Raw genomic sequence first — 26,262 nt, 5'->3', positions numbered from 1 at the left:
AGCCATGGCAGCACCGACGTCACCGTATAAACCAAGCAGGCGAAGACACATTGCCGGGAACCGCGTCGGGCAGCGTCGCAGTAGGTTGTTGCATCCGCGTCGCTTCCGGGCGTCTAAAATGCACTGCTGGATTGTACTTGACTCGCCTTCCTGATCCGCTGTCACGATACCAGCGACATATACAGGCTGATCGCAATAATTCTGGATGCGGCGTCGGCAGCGAGGTTTGGTTTGCGCGCAGACCATATCCCTGGCTCATTCTGGGCACAAGCTCCGGTTTCAGAAGAAGCAGGCACAACAGCAAGGACATGCCCTTGACGAAAGAGCCTGCAAGGAGTTTGGAACGAGTCGACGTCGAGCGACATCGGCATTGCTAGTACGTGTACTAGTGCAGCAACAGCGGCTTCGACTAGTACTGTACAACAAGCTACTGCAGTGTAATGTACGCACTCGATGGAGTGGGGATTGCTATTCCTTGATTCCCAGCACGTTACACTAGTCGTGTGGACTGGAGGGTGATACTTACGATCCGACGACGCTACAACTTCAACGCGATTAGACAATGTACCGAATCCGCACCCGAACCAGGAGTCGCGGGACCGGGACTTTGATCGAGTATACAAGAACCGTAGCATGAGCGTCGACCTATGCCTGCGTCCAAAATAAAAGGTGAGTCATTTGTGTACATGCTAACCGAGTGGACTTCTCCGCCGAGTTCGAACGAACTCGCTGGCTCTTGCGAATATTTGCCAGTGTCTGACACCTTGTCCGCCAAGTGCTTCGAACTTCGGTTCACAGAATATTTGTTTTCAACCACATCGCGCGTGTGGCCAGTCCCTCTCCCTGCGCAGTGCGCAGTTTATCGCTGAGTCACGGAAGGGCACCACGTCATACAAACGTGAATCTTGTATCCCACGACGTGTCATGCGGACACGAGGTACGAACCAAACACGCACCCCCTCCCTAGCAACGCCAAATAATAGAAACTCCGTCCCAGAGTGGCCCTTCCGTCCCCATCAATAGACAAGCGTGTCCACGCACGCGTCTAATGAGTAACTCCAAGAGACCGTACGGGGTATGTCCGTCCCATTGACGCCACAAATCGCTTCGCAATGTGTGAGGCGTCGTCTTGTGGGTCGTTGTCTGCCAGTATATTGCAAAATGTGTGTTCACGGGGCATCATATTGGGCCGGCCGTCGCAGGATCACAATATATATTAGCACAATGCCGCGATCCCATTGGCTACTTTGCAATCCAGTGGCTGCAAACCGAAGTTCGAAGGGCATGTCGCTCGTGCGTGAAGATCGGCTGGCGACGTCCGGCTTGCCACTGCCCATTTCGCGAAATGAGCTCGGCCGCGCTCGCATCACAGCTCTCGAGCTGCCTCGCCGACGCCGGCGGCGACTACGCCTACTACGCCTGCGTCATCGCGTCCGGCCTCTTCACATCGCCGAGCTGCGACCTCGCGTGCTCAGGCCATGGCTCGTCCGCGTGCTGCGACGCGCTCACGACCGCGACCAACTGCGTCGCGCAGACCGCCACCGCGAGCTGCAAGAAGGTAGTCGACAGGACGCTATCGAGCATCACACAGTGCGGCGGCCTCTCGTCCGCGGCTATTGGCGCCATCACGATCGTAAGCCTTTTGCTTGTCGCCGTCGTCGCGGTCGCGGGCCTCGTCGTCGTCGCCAAGCGCCGGGCGACCGCCGACCCGCGCAACAAGTGGTCGTACCTCGTACGCAACCTCTCGCAGATGCGCGTTCTTGTCTGGAAGAACATGCTCCTCGCGCGAAAACACCCGTGGCGCACGCTTATCGAGAGCCTCTTACCGCTCGTGCTCGTCGTCGCGCTCGTGATCCTCGGCAACCTCGACACGATCGCCGGCTCGAACGACAGTTCAACGTCCGTCACGACACGGCCCTGCACGAGCACCAACTGCTCGGTGGTCATGTACTTGAACTGCATGGACACGCTCCCGAATATCTTTGGCATTGGCAGTCCGTCGTCGACTGCCACGTCCTTCTACTCGAGCGGGCAGCCGGTCTTTGGCATGTTCTTCCTCCTCTCGTACCTCCGCTTTGTTCCGTCGCTCACCTCCAAGATGGTGCTCGAGAAGGAGAAGCGGCTCACCGAAGGCATGCGTATGATGGGCCTCTACGAAGCGCCGCTGCTGCTTTCGTGGTACATCTCTGGCTTTCTTCAGTACACCCCGATCGCGCTACTGCTCGCAGTCGAGCTCAAGTACGGCAACGTCTTCCCGATGGCCGACCTCGCGACGCTCTTCCTCTTCTTTGCGGCGTTTGGCCTTGCGATTGTGAGCTTTGCGAACCTCGTCGGCGTCTTCTTCAACAAGTCCAAGACGGCTGCGATCGCTTCCGTCTTGGTGTGGGTCCTTGCCTTCTTGCCCTTCTACCTTGTCCAGAGCAAGTCGCTGGCGCAACAGTATGGCGCTGCGTGGAGTGCCCCGACCGCCTTTGCCATCGGTATCAACTACCTCGTGGTCCAAGCCCAGCGGGGCACGGACGTCTACTACGCGATCGCAACTACGACGTCGCCGATCTCGAATGTGATTACGACCGGCGACATGACGTGGTACCTCTTGCTCGACAGCATTTGGATGCTTGTGCTTGGCTGGTACTTTCAGCAGGTCGTGCCGCAAGCGTACGGCGTCCGCAAGCACTGGCTCTTCCTCTTCACGCGCGACTATTGGTGGCCGGCGCCGCGGACGCCGACGCCGGTCGAGTCGCCGTCCTTCCACTACGCAGACATGACGTCGGTGCCAACGCCGAATGACGGCCCGAGCGTCGAGCCGCCGACGCAAGCGTTGCGTCTCAAGGAGCAGGCCGGCGAGTGCGTCCAGCTCGTCGGACTCCGGAAAACGTTCAAGACGGACGACGGCGACAGCAAGGTTGCCGTCCACAACCTCCATGTGACCATGTACGCCGGCCAGATCACGGCGTTCCTCGGGCACAACGGCGCGGGCAAAACGACCACGATTTCGATGCTCACGGGTCTCTTCCCGCCGACCAAAGGCACGGCCTACGTCTTTGGCAAGACGATCACGGACGACATGGACGCGATCCGCGCCAGCATGGGCGTCTGTCCGCAGCACGACGTGCTCTACGACGAGCTCTCGGTGCTCGAGCACCTCCAGCTGTACGCGGCCCTCAAGGGCATTGACGACGCAAGCACCCAGATTGACGCGATGGTCGCCGAGGTCGGACTCGTCGAGAAGCGCCACGTCGCGTCGGCCAAGCTCTCGGGCGGCCAGAAGCGCAAGCTCAGCGTCGCGATCGCGCTGCTCGGGAAGAGCCAAGTGGTGTTTCTGGACGAGCCTACCTCGGGCATGGACCCGTACTCGCGCCGGTATGTCTTTCTTGCTACGAATTGATAGATTGATAGTTTTCTGCGGCTAGGTTTACGTGGAACGTGCTCCAGCGCAACCGCGAGAACCGGGTCATGGTGCTCACGACGCACTTTATGGACGAAGCCGACCTGCTCGGCGACCGCATCGTCATCTTGTCGGACGGTCGGCTCTGCTGCGCGGGCTCGTCGCTCTTTCTCAAGCAGCTCTACGGCACGGGCTACAACCTGACGCTCGTCAAGACCAACAGCTGCAACGTGACGGACCTCGTGGCGTTTGTGCGGCGCTTTGTGCCCGACACGAACGTGCTTAGCAACGTCGGCGCCGAAGTCGTCTTGCAGCTGCCAACGCACGCAAGTCCGACGTTCCCCGACCTCCTCCGCGCTCTTGACCAGTCGCTCCGGTCGCTCGGTGTCGCCGAATATGGCATCTCGGTCACGACGCTCGAAGAAGTCTTCCTGCGGATCGTAGCCGACGGCAAACCGCCCGCCGGCAACGGCGACATGGAGCTGCGCGAGTGGCGCGCGAGCCAACTCGGTTATAACGAGCCCAAGCGCCGGCCCACGCAGCGCACACGGACGGCGTCCTTTGCGTCCCAGTACTTTGCGATGTTGCACAAGCGGTATGCCACTGCATCGATGCTGCATCTTGTTTATGTACGGGCGTAGGTTTCGCGTCTCGAAGCGCGACAAGAAGGCGTGGGTCTTTATGGTGCTCATTCCTGTGCTCTTCCTCGGCATGCTCGCGCTCATCCCGAGCATTAACGTTGCCAGCTACCTCCCCACGTACGACAAGGCGGATTCGTATGCCGCCGAGTACTACAACGCGTGCGCCGCCTCGGTGCAAAGTACCAACAAGTGCGCATTTGGCAACACGATCGGCGGCAACTGCCAGTGCCAAGCCAAAGGTGACGTCTTTGTCTGCGACAGCTCGACCAGTTCGTGCTCGTCGGGCACTGTGGCGGCCAACCAAACAACGTCGTCGTACCCGTACTGTACATCGCCGGGTGGGCCGATCCGCAACAAGACGGCGTGTCTCAACAAGTGGTTTAGCCACTGCTCGCTCGGCCTTGGCAACTGCAATGCGACGTCGTGCTGCGACGCTACGCAGCCGATCTCGCCGTATTATCCGTGCTCGAGCTGCGCGTCCAACAAGTGGCCATGCTACAAGGGTGGCTGTTTGATGAAGGACGACGCCAAGCTCCAAGGCCAGATCAACGTCTTCCTCGCGTCGCTCATCATTGTCATTGGCTTTGCATTTGTGCCGGCGTCGATCGTTGTGTTTATCGTGAAGGAGAAGGACCCGCACCAGAACGCCAAGTACCAGCAGCTCGCTTGCGGCTCGTCCGTGTTTGCCTACTGGTTTTCGATTTGGACGCACGACGTGCTCTTCATGCTGCTGCCGGTCGGCGTCGCTGTCGCCTTGCTGCCGTCGTTTGCGAGCTTCCAGAACGACTCGGCGTCGATTCTCGGCGGCCTCGCCCTTCTGCTGACGCACGTGCTCTCGATGCTGCCGCTCGCGTACCTCTTTACGTTTCGATTTACAAAGCACGCGGCCGCTCAGACGTCGGTGCTGGTGTTCTGCCTCGTCACGGGCGGTCTTCTCAGCATCATTTCGTTTCTCTGCCGCTTGATCGACTTTGAGTTGATCAAGAACCAGCTCACATTCGCGCAGCTCGACACGCAGTACCTGCGCTGGGTCTACTTGCTCTTTCCCGGGTACGCGCTCACGGACGGGCTCTTCCAGATTGGCATGCGCAAGTACGGGAACCCGTTTGGCGGCGCCGACATTGTCGCAACATCGTGTCCGCTCGCCAAGTCGTGCTGGAGTGCCAACGTGGCCGGCTGCTGCGTCCCGGACGTCTTTGAGTTCAACATTGCCGGCCGCAGTCTCCTCTACGGCGTCGCCGAAGTGGTTCTTTTTTCGCTTTGGGTGCTCTACGCCGACCGCGCAACGCAGACGTACGAGGCGCGCCGGCAGCAGCCCAACAAGGCGCTTGAGAATATGGACAGCGACGTGGCCGCCGAAGCGATTCGCGTCATGCAAGGCCGCGCCAGTGGCGACAACGTCGTCTTGCACAAGCTCCACAAACAGTACGGCGCCGAGAAGGTTGCGCTGCACCAGCTCAGCCTCGGCATCCCGAAAGGCGAGTGCTTTGGCTACCTTGGCATCAACGGCGCGGGCAAGTCGACGACGCTGCAGATCCTCCATGGCGCGCTGCAGCCCACCTCTGGCTCGGTCACGGTCAATGGCCATCCGTTGCCAGCCGAACTTCGCGCGGCGCGGGCCTCGACCGGCTACTGTCCGCAGTTTGACGCACTCCACGACTTGCTCACGGTCCACGAGGAGCTCGAACTCTACGCGCGTCTCAAGGGCGTTGTGGACATCAAGGGCGCGGTCGCCGCCAAGATCGACCAGTTTGGCCTGCACGCGTTTGCAGCCAAGCGGACGCAGGGCCTCAGTGGCGGCAACAAGCGCAAGGTGTCGACGGCCATCGCACTGCTCGGGTCGCCGACGCTGCTGCTACTCGATGAACCGTCGACGGGGATGGACCCGGCCGCGCGGCGCGACATGTGGGACGTGATTGTCGGCGTTCTGCAAGAGAAGAGTTGTTCGGTGATTTTGACAACCCACTCGATGGAGGAGTGCCAAGCACTCTGCACGCGCATCGGCATCCTCGTGAGTGGGCAGCTTAAGTGTCTTGGCACGGCGCAGCATCTCAAGCACAAGTTTGGCCGCGGCTTTACGCTCGACCTCAAGCTCGAGGCGCCCGAGGGCGACGTGATGCTCGCGTTGCCGACCACCAAGCCGTCGCTGGCACTGGAGGACCTTGAAGGCCTCTGCGAGGCCATGGGCCAGAAGGACCGGCTGGAGCTCTTGGCGATCGACTGGGTCATCGCCCACTACCTCGAGAAGGACGGCAGCGTCCCCATCGACGTCCTCCGGCAGTGGTGGGTGCTGCAGGACTGCAGCCAGCGCCTTATCGACGCGCTCTCGTTTCATGTCCCCGGCGTCGTCCTCGTCGAGAGCCACGGCGAACACTTTCGCTTCCAAGTCCCCAAAGTGCACGGCCACACGCTCCAGTCGCTCTTTGCGTGGATGGAAGACCAGAAGGAGGCGCTGCAGATCGCGCAATACAGTGTGAGCGACACGACGCTCGAAGAGATCTTCAACACGATGGCGGCGGGCCAGGACGAGGAAGTCGGCGTCGTCCACGGGCTTCGCCAGCGCTCCAAGAACGGCAGCAGCCTCCGCCCCGTGCGCACGTACCACCGCGGCACGTCGCTGAGCTCGCTCTCTTCGCAGCGCCGCGAGTACGACTTGTAAGTATCTAACCCGAATCTGTAACTATTGTAGTATCAATCTATCGACTTTGTGCAAAGCTGCCCTTAGTACTCGAATGGATTAATCCAGCTACGTGCATGCCGAATGATCGCTGGAGCACAGGATGCATGTGTCCGCGCTCTGTGACGCTAGCGGCCACCGGTGCGCGACGGACGCTGAACCGTCGTTGTCGGTTTCACGACGAGCGAAACCGGTTTGGTCCGAACGGTCACTCTTCAAGGCGCCAGCATGGCCCCCGTGTCGCCAGCCAAGGAGCTTGCCAAGCCCAAGAAGAAGGCGACGACCATCTCCAAGTCGATTTCGCGCGTCTTTCGCCGGGCCAAGGCGAGCGTCAGTAGCAACAACAGCGACAGCAGCAGCGCCTCCACGCGTACACTCTTGCTTCCACGTTCAACATCGCACGTGTCTTGTGTAGTAGTCGCGGCAAGCTGCCCGAGCGACGCCGGCGAGATCGAAGAGCTCTTTCTTCAGGCGGTTGACGGACTCGCGCTGCCAAAGACTGCGATGGACCGCATGCACGCGCTGCCACTGCATCAAAAGTGGCAGATCATCCACGAGTGGAGTGCCAAGCAGGGCGCCGACACGACGTCCGAGCCGCGCACGTGGGTGCAGACGCTGCACGAAGCCCTTGACGACCTCTCCAGCTTCTCGGACCAAGACGCGCGCGAGCTCCACGTCTTGATGCGCGGGAGCGACAAGGAGGTATACACAGTCTCGCAGGATACGATGTCGCTCATGAGATACACAGTGGCTCACGCAATTCCACAAGGACGATGGCATTGCAGCGCTGAGCGACCTCACCGGTGTGTACGCGGCCATGGACGACGGCGACGCGTACGCCACGCGCTTCACCGAGTGCCTCAAATGCTTCAAGTCGCTCATGAACAACCAGTACGCACCCTACCCCTACTCTCACCTCATCGTCGGGGCTAGCGTCGGCATGCACTTTCTGCTCGAGCACCCGAGCGCAGTGCACACGCTGGCGTTTTCGCTTGACTTTGATCAGAAAGAGCGGACGCTCATGCTCCTCGAGATGCTCTCGCTCACGTGCTGGTTCTCGGCGCTTGGGCATACAACGGTGCTCGATGCCATGGAGCTGCTCCGGCGTCGCCAGAACGAGCGCATGCGCTACGCCAGCCTGCTGCATGGCATGGCGACCGCGTCGTCGGTCGAAGTCCAAGCGGCGTGCTTGACGTTCATCAACACGCTCGTGAGTACGAGCGTCCGCGTGGACGACCGCATTCTTGTCCGGAATGACTTTTTGGCGCTTGACATCGTGCCACTCTGCCAGCGCGTCCTCACCGGCTTCGAGTCGACTGCGACGCCACATTTGGTCTATGGCATGTACGGCTTTGGCGACTTGGAAGTGGAGGCGATGGGCCGCTTCCGCAAGCAAGCGCAGGTGTTTCAGGGCTTGCTGCGCGCCGATACGGACGAAGTTGTGTGCGGCGCCTTGGACTTGAGCGACGTGCGCGCCGTTCTGAGCAAGCTCGTGGAGAACGCGAGCGTCCAGGGCTGCAGCGATCGGCTCCTGCATGTGGCCCTCGCGCTCCTTGTGATCCCGAACGAAGTCGCGATGGGCCACACCATGTGGGACCTGGTCGAGGCTTCGGCCCTCGACATTACATCGGCGCTGCTCCCGTACAACGAGCGTTCTCTTGGAAAACGACAGACTCAATGGACGGATGACGTAGGGAGCTCACAGAGAAGAAGCGGTCGATGGTCACCGCCGTCAAGAGGTGGCTCGAACAGCGCGCGACAGCGTCGTCTGAAGGAATCGAATCCAACCGAGTCGTACGCTAGCAAGGTCAACATTGTTACTAGCAGTGCCTTAGGTGTTGGAAGAGACACCGTTGGCAGTGCAGACCCGCCTCGTCGAGGCGACGGCCACAATAGCTCAGCTGGAAGCCGAGGTCGACCGGCTCCGCTCCCAGCTCCATGGTATAGTATCTGCCGTGATATGCGCGGATACGAGTCTTTGGCTAGAAGCAACGACCATGCCGCCGCCGAGACAAGCCACTACTACCAATGCATCAGACAACACACTTGCGACAACTTTGCCAGAAGCCGCGGCGCCGCACGAAGCGTACGCCAAGTACTTCAAGCTGCTCAAGATGGGGATGCCACTCGAGCAAGTGCAGCTCAAAGTCAAAGCCGACGGCCTCGACCCGGCCGTGCTCGCCACGAGCGCGCCACTCGCTGCGCCGACGGTCGATGCGTCCTATGACAAGTACTTCAAGTTGCTCAAGATGGGGATGCCTCTGGAGCAAGTGCAGCTCAAGGCCAAGGCCGACGGGTTGGACCCAAGTAAGCTCGCAGTGGCGACACCCGAAGCGCCAGCAACGTCGGCGGTCGTCGATACGCGATACGAAAAGTACTTCAAACTGCTCAAGATGGGCATGCCACTTGAGCAAGTCCAGTTGAAGGCCAAGGCCGACGGACTCGACCCGGCCAAGCTCAGCGGCGGTGCGACGTTGTCGCCACCCGACGGCCAACCAGCACCACCCAAGTCAAACATGGCAGCCGCCACCGTCGTCGCTACTGCCCCAGTGCGCGCTGTTTCCAAGCTGCCGCCAAAGAAGACGCCGACGCCGTCGACCAAGATGCGCAAGTGCGTCGAGAGCTATTATGTGTATGTGTTACTAACCTTGGGTGCTAGTCTCTTTTGGACGCCACTACCCGACGTCGTCGTTGAAGGGTCGATCTGGGCGACGCTGGACGAGACGACGTTGAGCTTGGACTGGTCCCTGCTCGAGCGCGAGTTTGGCCAAGAAGTTTGCGTGAAAACCGCCAAGACCGCTGTGACCAAGGCCAAAGTAGTGCACTTGGTGGACCCCAAGCGGCAGCAAAACTGCTCCATCGCACTCACCCGCTTCCGCCTCTCGCCAACAGAGCTCTGCGATGCGATTTTGTCGTTGAACGAGTCCCTCTTGACCTTGGAGCGGTACACCATCCTTCAAGCGAACTGGACGCATCCAGTGGTTAGGGTTTCGATCCTCGAAGCGCTCGTCCCGACGACTGACGAGCTCGATCTCATCAACGTTCGGCCATCTACACTGGAGTCGTCTCTGATGCGTCTGCTAGAGCTACGAGGGCGACATGACGCTTCTTGGCGAGACCGAAAAGTGGTTTGCCGCTGTGCGTCACGTCCCTCGACTACCCCAGCGTCTCCAGTCGATTTCGAACCAGCTCAGCTTTGCATCGCGCTTTGACGATCTCAAAGCCAAGCTCTCGACGCTCGAGAAGGCGCGGAGCACGCTGCACGCGGCAACGCCGACACTGCTGCCCCTTCTGCACGTCGTCTTGGCGGTCGGCAACTACATGAACAACGGTACGGCCCGCGGCGGTGCATACGGGTTCAAGCTCGAGATTTTGCCCAAGCTGTCGCAGGTACCCACGCCGTCCAAGCCACAAACATGTAGCATTTTCGCCAGGTCAAAGCCACGAGCAGCACCCGGACGCTCTTGCATGTGGTCGCCGAGGTCGTGAAAGCAAAAGCGCCCGACGCACTCGCGTTTCTCAGCTCAGCCACGTGCTTGGAAGCGGCGGCGACAGTGTCTTTGCCGCAGCTACTCTTGGACGCCACGGCCTTGGAGCGAAGCGTCGACCTGGTCCGCCAAGAGGTGCATGAACCGGTTTCTTGAAGCATTCGTGCGAAGACGCGGTGGGTAGGTCGGGCACCAGCCGGATGCGGCCTTCCGCCGACGCTTTGGTCCGTTTGTCGACACGAGCAGCATGTCGCTGGAGCGGCTCCGCGCCGACGTGAGCTCGCACGAGACCAAGTTTGCGGCGCTCTGCACGCGCTTTGGCTTCAAGCAACCCGTACGCGCCTGTCTTGCTGTCTCTTTCAGAGGTTGGAATATTTGGTGGCGCTAGGATGCGACCGGGTTCTTTGGGCTTTGGTCCGACTTTGGCCGGCAGCTCGTAGCCGCGGCCCGCGAGCTCCAATCGTCGACGGCCGCCGAGCCTGAAGACGGCGCCGGCCTCTTCAACCAGTTCTCCGAGTCGCTTGCAGGCGATGCGACAGACATTGTTGCCAAGCTCCGCAAACGCCATGCACCGGCGACTGCGCCCGCTGGAGTCCCCAACGAGCTCGCGCTCAAGCTCGCGCGGCGCCGGCAGAGCACGCTCAAGACGTCGTAGCGGTGTGGATCAATACTGCGTACAGGAGACTTGACGGATATATAATACATACACGTGGTAATAATGATAGGGTGGTGTAGCTATTGGGCTAGTTGAGCGACGACTCGAGCATAAACTGAACAAACTGGTGGCGCACGGCGAGGACGAGGTGGTCCATGCCGAGCTGCGCAAAGTCGACGTAGTGCTTCTCGAGAATGTACTTGAGTACGTCGTAGAGGTCTTTGCACATGGCTTGGACCGCAAGCACGGACGGGCGCTCGTTGCTGCTGCTGAGCGAATGCTCAATGAGCCGGAGCTTCTCGCAGAGCGTGTTGAATTCGACTGGGTTGCACTGGCGACAGTGCGTGTCGAGGCAAATGTCCTTGGTCAGGTTCAGGAGCAGGCTCAGGTCTTCGGCGATCGTGAGCACCGTGCAAAGCATCTCTTCGACATCAAAGTCCGAGAGGAACCGCGTGCGCTTGACCGTTGGTGGCAGCGCGGCCTCTCGCCGGCGCTTCTCGCCCGAGCGTGGCGGTGCGACTACCTGCAGCATGGCCATCCGTCCGTCTCTTCGGCTCGCAATTCCAAAGTGCCAACTCGCAAACGGTCGCAATTTCGCTCGAAATTTTCAAGCGGCTTCCAGAGAGGCGGACACGTGGGATCGCTATTATATTCGCATAGGAATATTTTAATCTACGAATATATACGACCAATATTTCCTCCTCTTTTAATACGATATTGGCATGCGAGGATGTGCATACAAGATGGCTGTTCTTGCAGGCATATATTCATATTAAAATATTAAAATGCCATCGATATTTAAAACATATCTCGCGCGACAAGAGAGATGTAATGCACGCCTAGTCTGCCTGACGGAATATTGGGTCGCCCACCACCGGTACGGCGACGGCAGATTGAAGCTGTCGAGAGGAGGTATGACGCGGTGGTTGATCGAGCGTGCAGTGCAGTGAGTACTGTGCACGTCGCTACGCTCGGAATTTATCCCAACATCCAATATACTGCGAGCTCGTACCGGCGGGTTGCAATACTTAGTATGGATGATTTGGATACACCGGCGATGGTGGCGGTGCGGGGCTTGCCGAGGGCGATAGTGTCCGTGTGATTCCTTGAAGTACGCTGTTACTTCTGGCAGCGCGATCGCGTTGCGGCGGCTCGGGTGCACGCAAGCCACTCACGATCCATCGACTCGGTGTCTCGACGCCGCGTGCACCGAAAATTTCATTCCAGCTGCCCCACGGGGCCAGGACCAAGCCTCGCTGGTGCTGTTACGCAACGTCGTTGCCCCATCGTCTAGTGACAGCCCGCTTCGTTCCTACGGCGCTTGCCCGCGTCGCTGGTATATACCGCGTGTGCATAAACAGCGCCCCACTCGCGTCGAAAAGAAGAATGCCAGCTAAATTTTCAACTTGAAGTTGCTCGCAAGGGGCCGAGATGCACGCAACTTGACGTTTAGCCTCAGGGCGAGACGGAAGAGATCCTCGCATCCTCCTCTTGCGACGCAGCTCAGCGCGGTGGTGAGATGCTTGCCAACGTCGGTGCCCAAAGCGGATCTAGAAGGCAGCGCCTTGCAACCTCGGCGGTGGGCTAAAGGGGCGTGCATTTAGCTACATTGCAGTGCCAGTTGCCCAATCTTTCGGTCCACACGCAATCAGAACGCATTGGGTGTAAAACGACCTTTGTCCCATTTGGTGGCGCGGTCGTCGCCAATGAAGCGACGGCGCGCCGCATCGTCACAGGACACCCAGTGCAAATTGTGAAGAAGAAATACCCCGAAACGAGGGAGCTTCTTGGCTTCCCATCAAGTGGACGGTCTGTGGTCCGAGCTGCTTGATTCAAAATTTGTCCAATGCAAATTTTGGCCCGCACTGGTTTCAGAAATTTCCGATGCGTCTCAAGGAACGGAAATACCACCCGAATCATCACAGAGGTCCTTCACTCATGGAGCGAATACACCAAAGCGTCTGGAGGTCCTCTCCCACGCGCTCGATGTGTTGATCTTGCGGTGCACCTGAATATTTGAATTTGACGCTGTGGGATTTTCCAAGTGGGACAAAGTACGAATTAGGTTGCTAATTCCTACCACGCGGCGCCAATTCATACCAGCATGGTCTTATATTTCTCGGCCGCGCGGTTGGACAACGATGCAAGGTGGCAGCGACTCGGAAGACGAAGGCTGGCGTGACTGCGTCGAGTATGGCCTCTCGACAATCCGCATTGGGCGCGACCTGCGCTTCCGCATCCGTCAGATGGAGGAGCTCTCGCTCGCCGCGTCCTTCTCGATGCTCTCCGAGATGAAGGCCACGTCGTCCGAGATCTCGGGGCAGCGCATTTGGCCCGGGTCGTACCTCCTTGCCGAGTACCTCCACGCCCACGCCGACATTGTTGCTGCCAAACGCGTGCTCGAGCTCGGCGCCGGCACAGGCCTTGCGAGCCTCGTTTCGCGGCTGGCAGGCGCGTCCGACCTCGTCGCCACCGACGGCGACCTCGAGGTCGTCAACGACGTGCTGGCGTGGAACGTGCAGTCGAACGCACCGGACGCGACCAACTTGCACACGGCGTCGCTGTGGTGGGGCGACGCGGCTTCCAACGCGGCGTTCGCCGAGCGCTTTGGCGACCATCGCTTTGACGTGCTCATCGCCGGCGACGTGCTCTACAAGGGCGAGCTCGTCCCGCTCTTGCTCTCGACAGTCCGCACGTGGCTCGCGCCGCACGGACGCTTTGTGCTCTGCCACATTCCGCGCGCCGACGTCTCCCACGACGTCCTCCAGGCCGCGCTGACATCCCACGGGTTTCGCTTCACGACGACGACGACGCTCGACCGCGCCAACCTCCCGGACGACTGCGCTCTAGACGACGCCAAGCGCGCGATTCTGTACGACATTGTGTATGCATAATCGTCACAAACTCGTCGACGCATCGTAGATACTAGTGGAAAACAGTGTACATCTTCTAGTTGGCGTGGCGCCGGGTGGGCGCGACGCGGATGTTGAGGCGCCGGCGGAGGTCCTCGAGCTTGGTTTCGTACTCGCGCTCGTAGTAGACATTGAGGAGGCACGGTGCTTCGCGGCCGGCGCGGTAGGCCCACGGCACAAACGTGCCGAGAAGCTCCTTGCGCTCGCCTACGTCGCATGGTCAGCGGCAGCTTATGGAGGCAATGGTCGTACCACACGAGAGGCGAAGCGGCCCAACAAAGCCGCTCAAGGCGCACACGGGCAGGCCCGTCTGGACCAACTCCACGTACTTGAGCGCGATTTCGCTAAAGACGGTCGGCGGCAGGCCAAAGAGAACGTGCCAGAAGTCGTGGAGCTCCCGGTACCGCTGCAAGACGTACGCTAGCTCCGGGTCGTCGACAAAGCGGACGTGCGCGCGGCCGTCGGCTTCAAAGCTGCACACGCATGAGGCTGCGTAGGAGGAGGAGGCAATGACGTACTACGTACCCATGGGCGTCCATAAACTGCGTGTAGGCGTAGCCAAAGGTGTCGGTGGGCAGCGACCGGAGCGCGTCGATGTCCGTGACCGCCGACCGGATCCGCGGCTTCTGCGCGAGGATCTCCATGCCCACGGGGTCCGAGCACATCTTGAGGTGCATCTGGCGCAAGGCGACTTCGCCCGTGGCGTCGCCGAGGGCCGCGAGCATGTCGCCGCGCTCCGGGTTGGCAAAGACCGAGACGGCCGCCGTAGCTGCCACCAGCAGCTTCTGCGTCGGCGTCGTGGGCACATGGTGGGCGTGGAGGACGTGGCGCGTGGGCAGCCCGGCGGCCGACGGCGCCAAGCTCGAGGCCGATCGGGCCGCGACCCGCCACAGACTGCGACGCGCTGCTGCCATGAAGATGGTGGTGATGGTGGTGTTCGTGCGAGTTCCCAACTGGTGCATGGCCGCGGCGTAAAAACAGCCAATCAGGGCGCAGTGAAGTAGAAACGCGCGAAGCTGCGCGCGGGAAAGGCCAAGATCGCGCCGCCTCGCGCTTGTCCACACAACGCAAGGTGCCCAGCAGCCGCGGATCGGTCCAGAAGCGGCTATGGCAGCGTGCATATGACGGCGTAGCAGCGCGCCCATGCACTCGTCGTCGATCTCAAGCCGGCGACAGTCCGTCGCCACCTTGCCTTGGTCAAGGGCGAACCTGCCCGAGTATCATGGCATCCTTCGCAGTGTCCCTTGGAGCAACCACTCCAAGGCGGATGCGGCAAGAGCTATCCGACCGTGCGCTTCACGACGTGGAGCGTTCGTATCGATCTGACAATCACTTGACCGTCGACAAGGAGTTCATAGAACGTGCGCTACGCTGTGGCGGATACGCCCGGTGCCTGTCGACTGTACCAAGGTACTGGTAGGCTTCATACAGTGTGTTTTCAGGTTCTACTCGCGCGATTCAAAGCGCCACGCAAGGTGAATGTGGTCGGCGGCTGTGGGAATTGATCGATGGCTCTTGATCTGCCCACGGCCAAGGGTTGCTCACAGTCCAAGCTCTGTCGGAACGTGTGTTGTGTTGACGTTGAGGTATACCTGTGTTGCGTCCGCAGAGACCTCGAGCCATCTTCTAGTCGCTCGCTCACCAAGCGACGGGGTGCTCGTGGTACTTGCGGGAACCCGTTGCCCTGAGACAGTGTTTCAGACCCGATAGACAATGAAGCATCAAAGCCTAACGTTACGATGATCCCGCTGTATGTGAACCAGTGATGTTCTGTGACTCCGCACGAGACCTCGACGTACCAGTACTACTGACTTGGTACGAAACACGCACCGGTCTCGTCGGCTGCCTCCTGCTTAGCCTCGCATTGGCGCGTCAGCGGCCAAGTGATCGTCACACTCGGACCAAGGACGTGAGCAGCGTTTTTGGGGAGACGCGCGTTCGAAGAAGGCGCGACGACGTTCCGCTACGTCGGATATGGACGTCACAAACCACGACGTCTCGACACAATGGCCATTCGCGGTGCTTGTCCAAGCCCCGGCTTGTCGTCATACAGACGCAACTCTAGAGAAACTTCGTCGCACCGTCGACTGTTCGCGTTGCCACTGCGCTTTGCTCGCGACCAAGTCGTAGCTAGCAGCCGACGTGTTGCTCGTTGATCGATCGCTTGGTGAATGTACTCTGTCTCATCCTTTCATACCAACCAGCATAGGCATTGATTGTACCATGCACAACATGATCTCCGAGCGTGATGACGTCATCATGACGTGGCAGTCTCTTACGACAGATAATCAAAAGGCACGCAAAATTTTGTGTATCGAGTCGAATAGAGCACAGTTATCTAAGCGAAGGCACCTTCATCAAGGATAGAAAACTGCGATGCGTACTCTCCAGCCGAGTGCATCGTCTTGGGCGCCGCCTCTGCGGCCGCAAGGGACGCCGCCCAGTTCTCAAACAACTCTTCGTGCTTGGCCGGGTCCGCCAGCGCCTTGGCCGCGCGCGTGCTCACGAGCGCAAGGTCGTCGCGCCACGCACCCAGCACGTCGCCCACCTGGTCGGGTTGGTACGACCGCGCAAAGAATGCAGCTTCCGGCAGCCGCTTGGTCTCGACGAGCAGCGCCGTGCACTCGCGGAGTCGGCCGAGCAGAAGGAGCGCGATGAACGCCACGTTGTGCCGGTGCTTCTCGGTCGCGAGCGCTGCGAGCCGCGTGAGCCCACTTAGGTCGCCCTTGGACGTGTACAGCAAGAGCAGCAGACTCAGGTCGTCGGCCTTGATTGCGCACTCTTCGGCGAGCTCGTAGTTGGCGTCGTTGAGCGCGAGGTCGCCAAGCTGCTTCCACTTGTGCTGCATGTCGGTGGCCGACACGTGCACATCGTTGGCCGTGCGCTCCATCATGATGGCCTTGGCCACGTCGAGCTTGGCGAGCTGGACGGCGAGGTCAAAGCGCTGGTCCGGGTCCGTGCTCAGCTGCAAGGCCTCTTCCTTGAAACCCTGCGACTCGAGGAAGCGCGCGACCGCGTCCATTTGGTCGGACGGAAGGCGCGGCAGGATCGCGTTGGCTGCGTCAAAGTCGCGCCGGACGACCGCAGTCTGGTACTCGAGCAAGACGACGTTGAGCGTGAAGCTCGTCACGTGCTTGGCCTTGTCCATGAGGAAGACGACGTTCTCGCGCGGAAGGTACCCGAGCAGGTACATCTTGCTCGGGAGGTGCGACACGGTCATGATCTCGCCGCCGACGTAGTAGTTGAGGCGGCCGGTCGCGTTCACATACAAGAAGCAGTCGCCGATCCACGTGCCCGACCCGACCTTTTCGCTCATCTCGTGCAGCAGCTCAAACGACCCCTCGACGCCGTCCGGCCCCGCCGCATGCAGATTCGCCGCCACTGCGTCGCGGTGGTAGCGCAGCACGTAAAAGCTGGCGTCGCTTGCCAGCACGAGAAGGTCGCCGGCGTCCGACCAGTAGACGTTCTTGACGGACGCATCGATCTTGCGCACAAAGCGGAGGTCGTCCCAGTCGTAGAATGCAATGCAGTCGGGCCCACGGACGCCGACGAGCGCGCCGCCAAAGAGCCCTTCGGCCGAGCACTGGGCGGGCTTGATGGTCTTGGCCTCGGCAAAGTTCTTGAAGAGCGTGAGCTTGGAAGACGACTCGCGCGTGACGTAGTCGCCCGTGCCCGTCGGCGACCACGCAAAGTCGAGCGCCGACCCAAAGCTCTTGTTGCGCAGCTGCTGCGACGTGTAGATGATGTACTCGCCGTCGCCGCAAATGACCACAAACCGGCCGTTCGCGTTGTGCTTGAGCTTTTGCGGAAAGACGTCGCAGGACCCGAGGTCGCGGCCTGGCAACGGCACGCGCTCGCCGTCCTTGAGACTCAATTCGGCCACGACGCCCTTGAGACTCGCGGTCTGAATCTCGTTGTTGTTGGCCCAAATGACCTTGCCGGTCGCGTCCATGCTCACGATCGGCGTGTCGTGGCCCAAGCGCAGGACGACGCTGCCTTCGTCGTAGCCAATCGCCATCTTGTTGGAGCCCTCGAGGCCCGCCAAGCACCACGCGCGCTCCATGCCATAGTTGAGCGTCGTCTCGGCGCGGTACGTCGTGCTGTGCCACATGCGCACAGCGCCGTCTTCGCAGGCCGAGATGATGAGCGGGAGGCGCGGGTGGTAGAGCACGTCCGAGAGGTTGTGTGTGTGGCCGTCAAGCGTGTGCACGATCGTCTTGGTCTGGTAGTCCCAGACCTTGACGGTCTTGTCGTCCGAGCCAGAAATGAGGTACGGCTTGTCGCCGCCCGGGTAGTAGTCGACGCAGTTGACGCCCTTTGCATGGCCCTCGAGCGTAAAGTGGGGCGTGCTCGTTGCGAGGCCCCAGACGCGGACCGTGCCGTCAAAGCCGGCGGTCGCAAACGTGTTGGTATCCTTCGGGTTGAACTTGGCCATCATGACGTAGCTGCCATGGCCCTCAAAGACGCGCGTGCACAGCCAGTTCTTGTCCCAGTCCCACATCTTGACCGTCATGTCGTCGGCGCACGTGAGGACAATCGGCAAGACCGGGTGCACCTCGAGATACCGGACAAAGTCGTGATGCGCTTCGACGCTCACGACCTTGTCCATCGTGTTGTAGTTGAAGACGGTGAGGTGCATGTCGTCGCCCGACGCGACGATCCACTGCTTGCGCGCGACGAACTGTACGCTGCGCACGGGGAGCGCGCTCACTTCAAACGACTTGACGAGCTCCTCGGTCTCGTAGTTCCAGATCGTGGCCGTGCCATCGTAGAGGCCACTTAGCACCCACGGCTCGGTCGGGTGGAAGGCGACGCTCTTGACGCGGATCGACCGCGTCTTGAGGCCCTTGGCGATCTCAAGGCGCAGCGGCTACATGCAGCGAGATGAGCACCTCCCATGCGGCAGCGTCGGCTACCATGTCAGGACGTCAATTTCCAGTCTGGGCCGCAGCCCACCTGCATCCGGATGCTCCATTGGGCCAATCACGATGCAGGGGTTTGGTTTGTGGTGGCACCTTCTGATTGGCTAGCTTCGTATCTTGAACCATCGCGACCACAAAGACCAGAGATGTTGACCCCGAGCGAGCTGCTGTAGGCAGCGCCCAAGCGCCGGAACCGCATGAGCCGAAGTGTCGTCGTCGCTTGACCAAGATAGGCTACCGGCGACAAGCGAATCGATGAGTTGCGGACATCAAGTCGATCAGTTGCTGGAGAAGCTAGCGGGATCGCAGGCACGGTAGTGCCCAAGTCGGCCGAGAAATGTGCTGTCGGCGAGCAGCTATCACCAAGTGTCTCTTCCAGTTCTGGTTCTCGAAAGCAAAAACTGAATATTGAAGTCCTTGTTGAAGCCCGGCGTAGCCAAGGCAACCTCTGCACAAATGGGGTAGGTGGGCAAATCCGATGGCGGTGAGTACGGGACACGAGAGGTCACACCTTGCCAGTTGCCCTCACACTGCTCACTACTAACGTCAGAGTCGTTCACTGGAGGCCGATGCACGCTCGCCGTAGCGCCAACGCATCGCCGCGAGCGTCCAGACCTTCCCGGTGACGGACGCCGATTCAAGTCCTTTGTGTCGACAACGACAAGACCACATTCGAACGACCTAGACCCACAGCGATCACTCGATAATTGCTGCCACACGCAGAGTGATGCGCGTGGTCCTTGACGCTTTTCCGCCAATGAGCGTCGCCTTCGAAACATTTGCCCAATCAGAGGCGGCAAAATGTCTATGTTTATAGCCAATCGGAGTGCAACGTCAACCAACGGTTCAGTCACGAAGCCGGTTCAGTGCGAGATGCCGGTCACACCCCCGCCTGACGCGCCCGCCAAGCGCCTCCGCGACGACGACGAGCTCTCGGGCGACGCGACGGCCATGCTCGTGGACGTCGGCATCGATCGCAAGCGCAAGCGGCTCATTAATGCGAGCTTCATCTGGGAGCACTTTCGCAAGTCTGAGGACAGAAAGTCCATCGTATGTCTCCACTGCATCCCCGAAGGCTCGACGCGCTTTGCCTACTCGGGTGGCACATCGACGATGAACCGCCATCTGCGCCGGAAGCATGGCATCTACGCGCCGGGCAAGTGCGCCGAGGACTACGAGCCAAGCGAGCATAGCAGCAACGTGCTACGGCTGCCACTGGCAATCGTCCCACCGACCGCGTCGCCCGACGTCGGCGAGAGCGCAAAAGCCGCCGACGAGACCAAGCTACCTCTGCGTCCGACGAAGCAGTCGATGGCGCAAACGCAGCAGTGGATCCATTACGCGGTCGCGCAGTACGCACCGCTCGAGATGGACGCGGACCTCCTCAATTTGCTCAAGTCCAAGACCACCGGGTCGTTCCAGTCGCTGCAAGGCCCGGCGCTCCTTGCGATGCTGCGGGAGGCTGCGCTCTCACTACGGAGTGCGCTCCACACCTACCTCGTCGCATCGCGGCCCAAGCTGTCGCTCTCGATCGACACTTGGGAGCTTGGCTCGCCGTCGTTTTGCGTCTACGTGGCGACCGCGCACTGGGTGACCGATGCGTTCGAGCGCCGGCAGTGCGCCCTCGATATCTCGCTCGTCGGCGGCGACCGGCCGTTTGAGCTGTGGTTCCGGGCGCTGCTTGAGACATATGGCCTCGAGTCGCACCTCGTAGCCGTCACCCTCGGCCGCGACTGCCCGCTGAGCGCGCTGCAGGCGTCGTTTCCCAACATCGTCTTTGTACCGTGTCTACTGCACCAGCTCGAGGACCTCGTGCGGTCGATCTTTGACGTCGCCGCCGACGTGCTCCACCGGTGCCGCGAGGCCCTCTTGCGGAGCCCGTGCCACAACACGCCGCTCGACACGCCGACATCCTCGTGGTGGTCAACGTGCGACATGGTCTCGCAGGTCGTCGCAGCCGAACGTGTCTGGAAGGACGAGATCGCGGCCGAAGACTGGGCGACGCTCAAGGACATGGCCGAGGTACTCGTGCCGATCCAGTCGCTGCTGCAAAACTGCCTCCTCGAGTCCACTGTGCTCGAGCCTTTGGCGTCGCTCGTGTTTGCAATGCTGCATGGCATCGCCAAGCGTCTCCGCAGCTTTAAGTCGCCGATCCAAAAAGCTCTCGCGACCGGCGTCATGGCCCTGTTGAAACACGCGCCGTCGATCTGCCACGTCATTTGTGCGCTCGATCCACGCTTCAAGACACTGCCGTTCTTGAGTCCGAACGAGAAGCACGCAGCCTTTGTGACGCTGAGCGCGTCGATGGAAAAACCATCGGCCGAGGCCAATGACGTCGAGGCGTCGACGCCGTGCTTGCCGAAGCGCGGCAAGGACAGCCTCATGATGGCGTGGAGCGACATGTACCCGTTCGAAGACAGCTCGGCGCTGCCACTCCAAGCGACGGTGCAGACGTACTTGGACGCAGCAACGTCGTTGACAGCGGCGTCACCGACCGACCTCGTCGACCCGCTCGCGTGGTGGAAGGTCAACGTGCACGTCTTTGGCGACATGGCGACGCTGGCAAAATCGTACCTGAGCGTCACCCCGTTCTGTCTGCCGGTGCAAGACGTGCTCTCGCCGTCGCTCCGCGCGCGCAAGCTCCAGCTGCCGACGCATCTCGTCGACGTCATCCTCTTCTTGCGCAGCGCGCTGCATGTGCCCGAGCTCCAAGACACAAGCAACAAGCCCGTGACGACGATGGTGTGAACAAGCTCGGCCATTTGAAAATATTCGCTGTATAAACTGCAAAAACCGTCGCCATCTAAAATTACTCGTCCCAGATTTAGCCACGTCATTCGATTTCTTGACAGCAAATATGCAGCGCCGAGCGACGGCCGTCAAGCAGAGCGCTGCCGGCGGCAGCATCTGGGACAAGGAAGCGACCGACTACTGGAAGGACATCAAGGTCCGCGACGCCGATGCGAGCTCGACGTCGTCACAGCGAGGACGCGTGGCGCTGCTGGCGGGCGCAGCGATGACCGCGCTCCTGGTGGTGAGCGGCGTCTACATGGCGAGTCGTCCGGCCGCTGACGTCTCGCCCGATGCGCGCGCCAACCTCGTCCGCGCCAACTGCACATCGCTCGCTGTGCAGTCGCGCTGGCACGCCGACATGTGCAAGCGCATCTGCCCCGAGTACGCCGCCTCCTCTCGTCGTGATGGCGTTTGAACCAGGCGTTTAGGAACGAGTTCAACGACCCGTGCACGAACGGGTGTCTCTACGGCACGATGACCGTGACCAAGGCGGTTTGCGCCGAGCGGCTGCTCAACGCGACCGACAGTATGACGTGCATGCCCCGCGTCGACTGCGCAGGTGCGATAGAGTGATACGATCCGCGCTGAGATGGCGTAGGCGCGTGTGTCGAGTACGCCAGCGTGCGCCCGATCCCGGCCAAGCGCAACGCGTGCGAAGGCGGGTGCAACTCGGTCGTGCCCTCGAGCTGCAAGCGCGCGATGGACCTCTTTGACGAGCTGGCCAAAGCGCCATGACCATGCATATACATCACCATTAATCGTTCTGCAGAAAGCCTCTTCTTACGCGTGCAAGAGCTCGTTGGCTTCGGCAATGCAGGCCCACTCGGTGCCTTCGGGCACTTGTTCCAGAAGCATCTCGATCTCTTGCGCAATCGCTTCGAGGCGCTGATAGCTCTCGGGCAACATGGCCTCAGTCTCCGCAAGCACCTCCTGCTGCTTGCGGATGTCGTGGTCGTCGTACTTGGCGTCGCTGCGCATGCTCGCGATCTTCTCGAGCTGCTTCGTCTTCTCCTTCTCGTAGAAGCCGACGTCCTTCTTCGAGCGCTTCAGCACGCCCACCTTGATCTTGAGCTCCTTCTCGGTCAGCATCCTCCTCCGGTTCTTCTTTGGCACCGACGACGCTTGGCTCGCAATCGCCACCCCCGATTGGTTAAAATCAATACCCTTTTGCACCAATCAGACAATGCGCCAAGATCGCGATCTTCGAGAGGCGTGCTTGGACTAGCAAAGATATTTGAGTCGATACTGCATCGCCAAGGTTCATCTACTTGAAGCATTAACAGACAAATGCGCGCTTGCTAAAATGCCCAAGCGACGTTGATCCTACCGGTGGAGACGGCATGTTCACCTTCTCCTCATCTTGTTACGAGATCAACACTTTGACATGTGCCGAGTAGCATTCCGGTAGATGGCGTCGAGTATGGTCAAGAGAACGAGGAGTTGTCGTTCAAGCCTGGAGGCTGAAGCTAGCTGCTGTGATCCGCTGGTGCCCTCTACCGGTACTGCTGCTGATGTAGTATGGAGATGCGCCTCGGACACTGTTGCTAATTTCACGCACTTTTAACCCTACTCTGTCTCCATTCCGTCCAAGTACCAATACTGCGCATGCACCAAAGCTGGCGAAGATATAATGCACGTCTTTTTCGGCGTATTGACGACGCACGGGGCGTTGTGCAGCGAGCGCAACACCCATGGAGCACCGTGGTGATGCGAAAGTTGGGTGATGACAGCCTCTTGCTATCAGGATTTCAGCCAATCCCGTGCCGCCATGTATGAAAACTGCGAGAGCCGATATCCGTTTCCGCAGGATGACTTCGATCCCCAGAGTATTTCGGATTTGTGGCCCATACCCCAGCGACCCGGACTGCTCATGGTACGTGGCCGCCCCATGAGGCCGCGAAATGACGCCTGTACATGCGTAGCCGCTGCGCCTAGACATCAAGAAAAAGCTCACGAGCCGGTCGGAGCGCGTCAAGAGCGTGGACCTGCACCCGACCGAGCCATGGGTGCTCACCGGCCTGTACAACGGCAGCGTCATGCTCTGGGACTACGACAAGCAGCAGCTCGTCAAGTCGTTTGAAGTGAGCTCGCTGCCCGTGCGCAACGCGCGCTTCATTGCGCGCAAGCAGTGGATCGTGTCCTCGAGCGACGACCTCCAGATCCGCGTCTTCAACTACAACACGATGGACAAGGTCGCAGCCTTTGACGCGCACACGGACTACATCCGGTACCTCGAGGTGCACCCGGTCTTGCCCATCGTTCTCTCGTGTGCCGACGACATGACGGTCAAGATGTGGGACTGGGATAAGAACTGGCTGTGCACGCAGGTCTTTGAGGGCCATGGCCACTACGTCATGATGGCCAAGTTCAACCCGAAGGATACCAACACGTTTGCGACCGCGTCGCTCGATCGCACCGTGCGCGTCTGGGGCCTCGGCTCGTCCCACCCGCACTTTACGCTCGAAGGCCACGAGCGTGGCGTCAACTGCGTCGACTACTACCCGGGCGGCGACAAGCCGTACCTCATTTCTGGCTCGGACGACAAGACCGTCAAGGTCTGGGACTACCAGACCAAGACGATCGTGCACACGCTTGACGGCCACACGCACAACCTCTCGGACGTGCTCTACCACCCGCGCCTCCCGCTCATCATCTCGGCCTGCGAAGACGGCGCTGTGCGCATGTGGCACAGCACGACGTACCGCGCCGAGTCGACGCTCAACTATGGCATGGAGCGCGCGTGGTGCTTGGCGGGCCTCGAGGGCTCCAACAAGATGGCGATTGGCTACGACGAAGGCAGCGTCGTCCTGCGCTTGGGCCACGACACGCCGATCGTGAGCATGGACGCGACCGGCAAGGTCATTTGGGCCAATAACAACGAGATTCAGACCGCGAGTCTCAAGGGCGTCGTGGCCGAATTGAGTCTCAAGGACGGCGAGCGCGTGCCGTTGCCAGGCCGTGACCTCGGGTCCTGCGACGTCTTTCCGCAAAAGCTCAAGCACAACGCGAACGGCCGGTTTGTGGTCATTTGCGGCGACGGCGAGTACATCATCTACACGTCGCAGCAGCTGCGCAACAAGAGCTTTGGGTCGGCGCTCGACTTTGCGTGGTCGCCGACGGGCACGGGCGACTACGTCACGCGCGAGTCGTCTTCCAAGCTCACGCTCTTCAAGAACTTTGCCGAGGCCAAGACCATCAAGCCTGCCCAGTGCTCGGCCGAAGGGCTCTTTGGCGGCGCGCTCGTCGGCGTCCGTGGGCCCGACTGCATTGCGTTCTACGACTGGGATGACCTCCGCTTTGTGCGCAAGATCGACGCGTCCGTCAAGAACGTCTACTGGTCGGACGCCGGCGACCTTCTCGTGCTGGCAAGCGACGCCAGCTTTTACGTGCTGCGCTACCACCGCGACGCAGTGACGGCGAATCTGCATGCGGCGGGGCCGGACGGCGTCGAGGGGTCGTTTGAGCTGCTGCACGAGATGAGCGAAAAGGTCGGGTCGGGCACGTGGATCGGCGACTGCTTCTTGTATGTGAACGCGACCGGCCGCCTCAACTACTACGTCGGCGGCGAGATCATGACCGTGTCGCACCTCCCGAGCAAGATGTACCTGCTCGGGTACCTTCCGCGCGAGAACGTCGTCTTCCTCATGGACAAGGCCAAGCACGTGACGAGCTTCACGCTCAACGTCGTCTTGCTCGAGTACCAGACTGCGGTCGTCCGGCGCGACTTTGACGCAGCCAACGCGATCCTGCCGCGCCTTCCGTCCGACCAAATGGACGCGGTCGCGCGCTTCCTCGAGTCGCAGGGCTTCAAGGAAGAGGCCTTGCAGCTGAGCACGGACCCGGACCAGCGCTTTGACCTCGCCGTCCAGCTCGCCAAGCTCGACGTGGCCAAGGCCATCATGATGGAGCGCGCGGCCAACGATGTGCACGTGTCGGCCACCGACATGCAGCACAAGTGGAAGCAGCTTGGTGACCTCGCGCTCAACGACGCCAACTACGAGCTCGCCGAAGAGTGCGCAATCAAGGCCGACGACCTGAGTCTGCTGCTCTTGCTGTACACGTCCAAGGGCGACCTAAGTGGGCTCACGCGGCTCGCAGCGCTCGCGACCGAGAAGCACCGGCACAACGTGGCGTTCATCGCGCTCCTTCTGCTCGGCCGACTCCGCGAGTGCACGGCGCTGCTCGTCGAGACCAAGCGGCTGCCGGAAGCTGCGTTCTTTGCGCGGTCGTACCAACCCGACCAGGTGGGCGACGTGCTGGGTGCGTGGCGCGAGGACCTTGCGCTCGTGAGCACGCGCGCGGCCAAGGCGCTGGCGGACCCGGCCAAGCACGAAGAGTTGTTTGAGAACTGGGCGGCGTCGTTGAATGCGGCGCATCTGCTGGAGAAGGAGCGTCAAGTGCACGCTGCCGCTGCCGAGTACCCGACGCGGTCGCCGCTTCTGGACATGAACGTCTTGGAGGCCATGGGCGCGCCGACCGGAGGTATGTAGCAGCGTAATTTTGACTTAATATATCTGTGACGAAGACGACGTCAACTCTGTGTGCTGTAGGCCAGCATCAGGCACAAGTCCGTCACGAAGATGAAGCGCAGTGCGAGTCGGCCGCTGAAGAAGCGGATCGCTTGCAGCAGCAGGTCCATGCAGAGACTGAAGCGCAAGCCCGTGCAGAGACTGAAGATCAAGCTCGCGCTCACGCTGAAGCTCAAGCCCGTGCTCAGGCTGAAGCTCAAGCTCGCGCTGAGGCCGAGGCCCAAGCCCGTGCGCAGGCTGAAGCCCAGGCTCGCGCT

The 26,262-nt window shown here is 60.6% G+C and overlaps 9 protein-coding genes across 11 annotated transcripts in view; 5 read left to right on the top strand and 4 right to left on the bottom strand.

Annotated features, from left to right (window-relative positions):
* Positions 1-1,304: 1,304 nt before the first annotated feature.
* On the top strand, positions 1,305-6,749 carry SDRG_05950 (hypothetical protein). Its single transcript, XM_008611697.1, has 3 exons — positions 1,305-3,363; positions 3,414-3,983; positions 4,030-6,749. The coding sequence occupies exons 1-3, from the start codon at positions 1,346-1,348 to the stop codon at positions 6,686-6,688; spliced, it is 5,247 nt and encodes a 1,748-aa protein (XP_008609919.1). The 5' UTR covers positions 1,305-1,345; the 3' UTR covers positions 6,689-6,749.
* Positions 6,750-6,934: 185 nt separating this feature from the next.
* SDRG_05949 (hypothetical protein) lies at positions 6,935-10,907 on the top strand (the record flags this gene model as incomplete). Its single annotated transcript, XM_008611696.1, has 13 exons — positions 6,935-7,076; positions 7,125-7,408; positions 7,455-7,597; positions 7,640-8,347; positions 8,401-8,500; positions 8,542-8,647; positions 8,693-9,317; positions 9,366-9,650; positions 9,693-9,747; positions 9,791-10,096; positions 10,141-10,329; positions 10,379-10,528; positions 10,583-10,907. 13 exons carry the CDS (start codon positions 6,935-6,937, stop codon positions 10,847-10,849), a joined length of 3,360 nt encoding a protein of 1,119 aa, XP_008609918.1. The 3' UTR covers positions 10,850-10,907.
* Positions 10,908-10,937: 30 nt separating this feature from the next.
* SDRG_05948 (hypothetical protein) lies at positions 10,938-11,387 on the bottom strand (the record flags this gene model as incomplete). The annotated part of the gene is made up of 1 exon (XM_008611695.1): positions 10,938-11,387. One exon carries the CDS (start codon positions 11,385-11,387, stop codon positions 10,938-10,940), a length of 450 nt encoding a protein of 149 aa, XP_008609917.1.
* Positions 11,388-12,990: 1,603 nt separating this feature from the next.
* SDRG_05947 (hypothetical protein) lies at positions 12,991-13,743 on the top strand (the record flags this gene model as incomplete). Its single annotated transcript, XM_008611694.1, has 1 exon — positions 12,991-13,743. The coding sequence occupies one exon, from the start codon at positions 12,991-12,993 to the stop codon at positions 13,741-13,743; it is 753 nt and encodes a 250-aa protein (XP_008609916.1).
* SDRG_05946 (hypothetical protein) lies at positions 13,713-14,707 on the bottom strand. Its single transcript, XM_008611693.1, has 3 exons — positions 14,287-14,707; positions 14,014-14,234; positions 13,713-13,968 (listed from the first exon to the last, which is right to left on the bottom strand). The coding sequence occupies exons 1-3, from the start codon at positions 14,673-14,675 to the stop codon at positions 13,799-13,801; spliced, it is 780 nt and encodes a 259-aa protein (XP_008609915.1). The 5' UTR covers positions 14,676-14,707; the 3' UTR covers positions 13,713-13,798.
* A 1,348-nt stretch (positions 14,708-16,055) lies between these two features.
* Positions 16,056-18,728, bottom strand: SDRG_05945 (hypothetical protein). Its single transcript, XM_008611692.1, has 2 exons — positions 18,678-18,728; positions 16,056-18,631 (listed from the first exon to the last, which is right to left on the bottom strand). The coding sequence occupies exons 1-2, from the start codon at positions 18,678-18,680 to the stop codon at positions 16,100-16,102; spliced, it is 2,535 nt and encodes an 844-aa protein (XP_008609914.1). The 5' UTR covers positions 18,681-18,728; the 3' UTR covers positions 16,056-16,099.
* Positions 18,729-21,540: 2,812 nt separating this feature from the next.
* SDRG_05944 (hypothetical protein) lies at positions 21,541-22,211 on the top strand (the record flags this gene model as incomplete). The annotated part of the gene is made up of 3 exons (XM_008611691.1): positions 21,541-21,857; positions 21,905-22,035; positions 22,075-22,211. 3 exons carry the CDS (start codon positions 21,541-21,543, stop codon positions 22,209-22,211), a joined length of 585 nt encoding a protein of 194 aa, XP_008609913.1.
* SDRG_05943 (tubulin binding cofactor A) lies at positions 22,118-22,613 on the bottom strand. Its single transcript, XM_008611690.1, has one exon. The coding sequence runs from the start codon at positions 22,563-22,565 to the stop codon at positions 22,257-22,259; it is 309 nt and encodes a 102-aa protein (XP_008609912.1). The 5' UTR covers positions 22,566-22,613; the 3' UTR covers positions 22,118-22,256.
* Positions 22,614-23,307: 694 nt separating this feature from the next.
* SDRG_05942 (hypothetical protein) overlaps positions 23,308-26,262 on the top strand; it is a gene marked incomplete at its 3' end in the record, with an annotated part of 3,688 nt that continues 733 nt past the window's right edge. Inside the window, exons 1-3 of one of the 3 annotated variants that reach the window (XM_008611687.1) lie at positions 23,318-23,349; positions 23,399-25,958; positions 26,027-26,217. In XM_008611687.1, coding sequence (XP_008609909.1) covers positions 23,347-23,349; positions 23,399-25,958; positions 26,027-26,217 — 2,754 coding nt within the window. In that variant the 5' untranslated portion in view covers positions 23,318-23,346. Of the gene's footprint in view, positions 23,350-23,398; positions 26,006-26,026; positions 26,218-26,262 lie in introns of those variants that run through there. The other 2 variants (XM_008611689.1, XM_008611688.1) reach the window with 2 other exon arrangements.

The sequence above is a fragment of the Saprolegnia diclina genome (genome assembly GCF_000281045.1).
Source record: "Saprolegnia diclina VS20 unplaced genomic scaffold supercont1.16, whole genome shotgun sequence".
Classification (NCBI taxonomy): Eukaryota; Oomycota; class Saprolegniomycetes; order Saprolegniales; family Saprolegniaceae; genus Saprolegnia; species Saprolegnia diclina.
The sequence above is the reverse complement of the archived record's forward strand: the minus strand, read 5'-3'. Positions and strand labels throughout refer to the sequence as shown.

What these genes read in the sequence shown, in the direction of transcription:
- SDRG_05943 (XM_008611690.1), bottom strand. Translation starts at nt 22,565, where the DNA reads ATGCTGACCGAGAAGGAGCTCAAGATCAAGGTGGGCGTGCTGAAGCGC.
- SDRG_05950 (XM_008611697.1), top strand. Translation starts at nt 1,346, where the DNA reads ATGAGCTCGGCCGCGCTCGCATCACAGCTCTCGAGCTGCCTCGCCGAC. An exon ending in ATGGACCCGTACTCGCGCCG is followed by an intron (nt 3,364 to 3,413) that starts GTATGTCTTTCT and finishes TTCTGCGGCTAG; the next exon opens with GTTTACGTGGAACGTGCTCC. An exon ending in TTTGCGATGTTGCACAAGCG is followed by an intron (nt 3,984 to 4,029) that starts GTATGCCACTGC and finishes GTACGGGCGTAG; the next exon opens with GTTTCGCGTCTCGAAGCGCG.
- SDRG_05946 (XM_008611693.1), bottom strand. Translation starts at nt 14,675, where the DNA reads ATGGCAGCAGCGCGTCGCAGTCTGTGGCGGGTCGCGGCCCGATCGGCC. An exon ending in CAGTTTATGGACGCCCATGG is followed by an intron (nt 14,235 to 14,286) that starts GTACGTAGTACG and finishes ATGCGTGTGCAG; the next exon opens with CTTTGAAGCCGACGGCCGCG. An exon ending in GCCGCTTCGCCTCTCGTGTG is followed by an intron (nt 13,969 to 14,013) that starts GTACGACCATTG and finishes CATGCGACGTAG; the next exon opens with GCGAGCGCAAGGAGCTTCTC.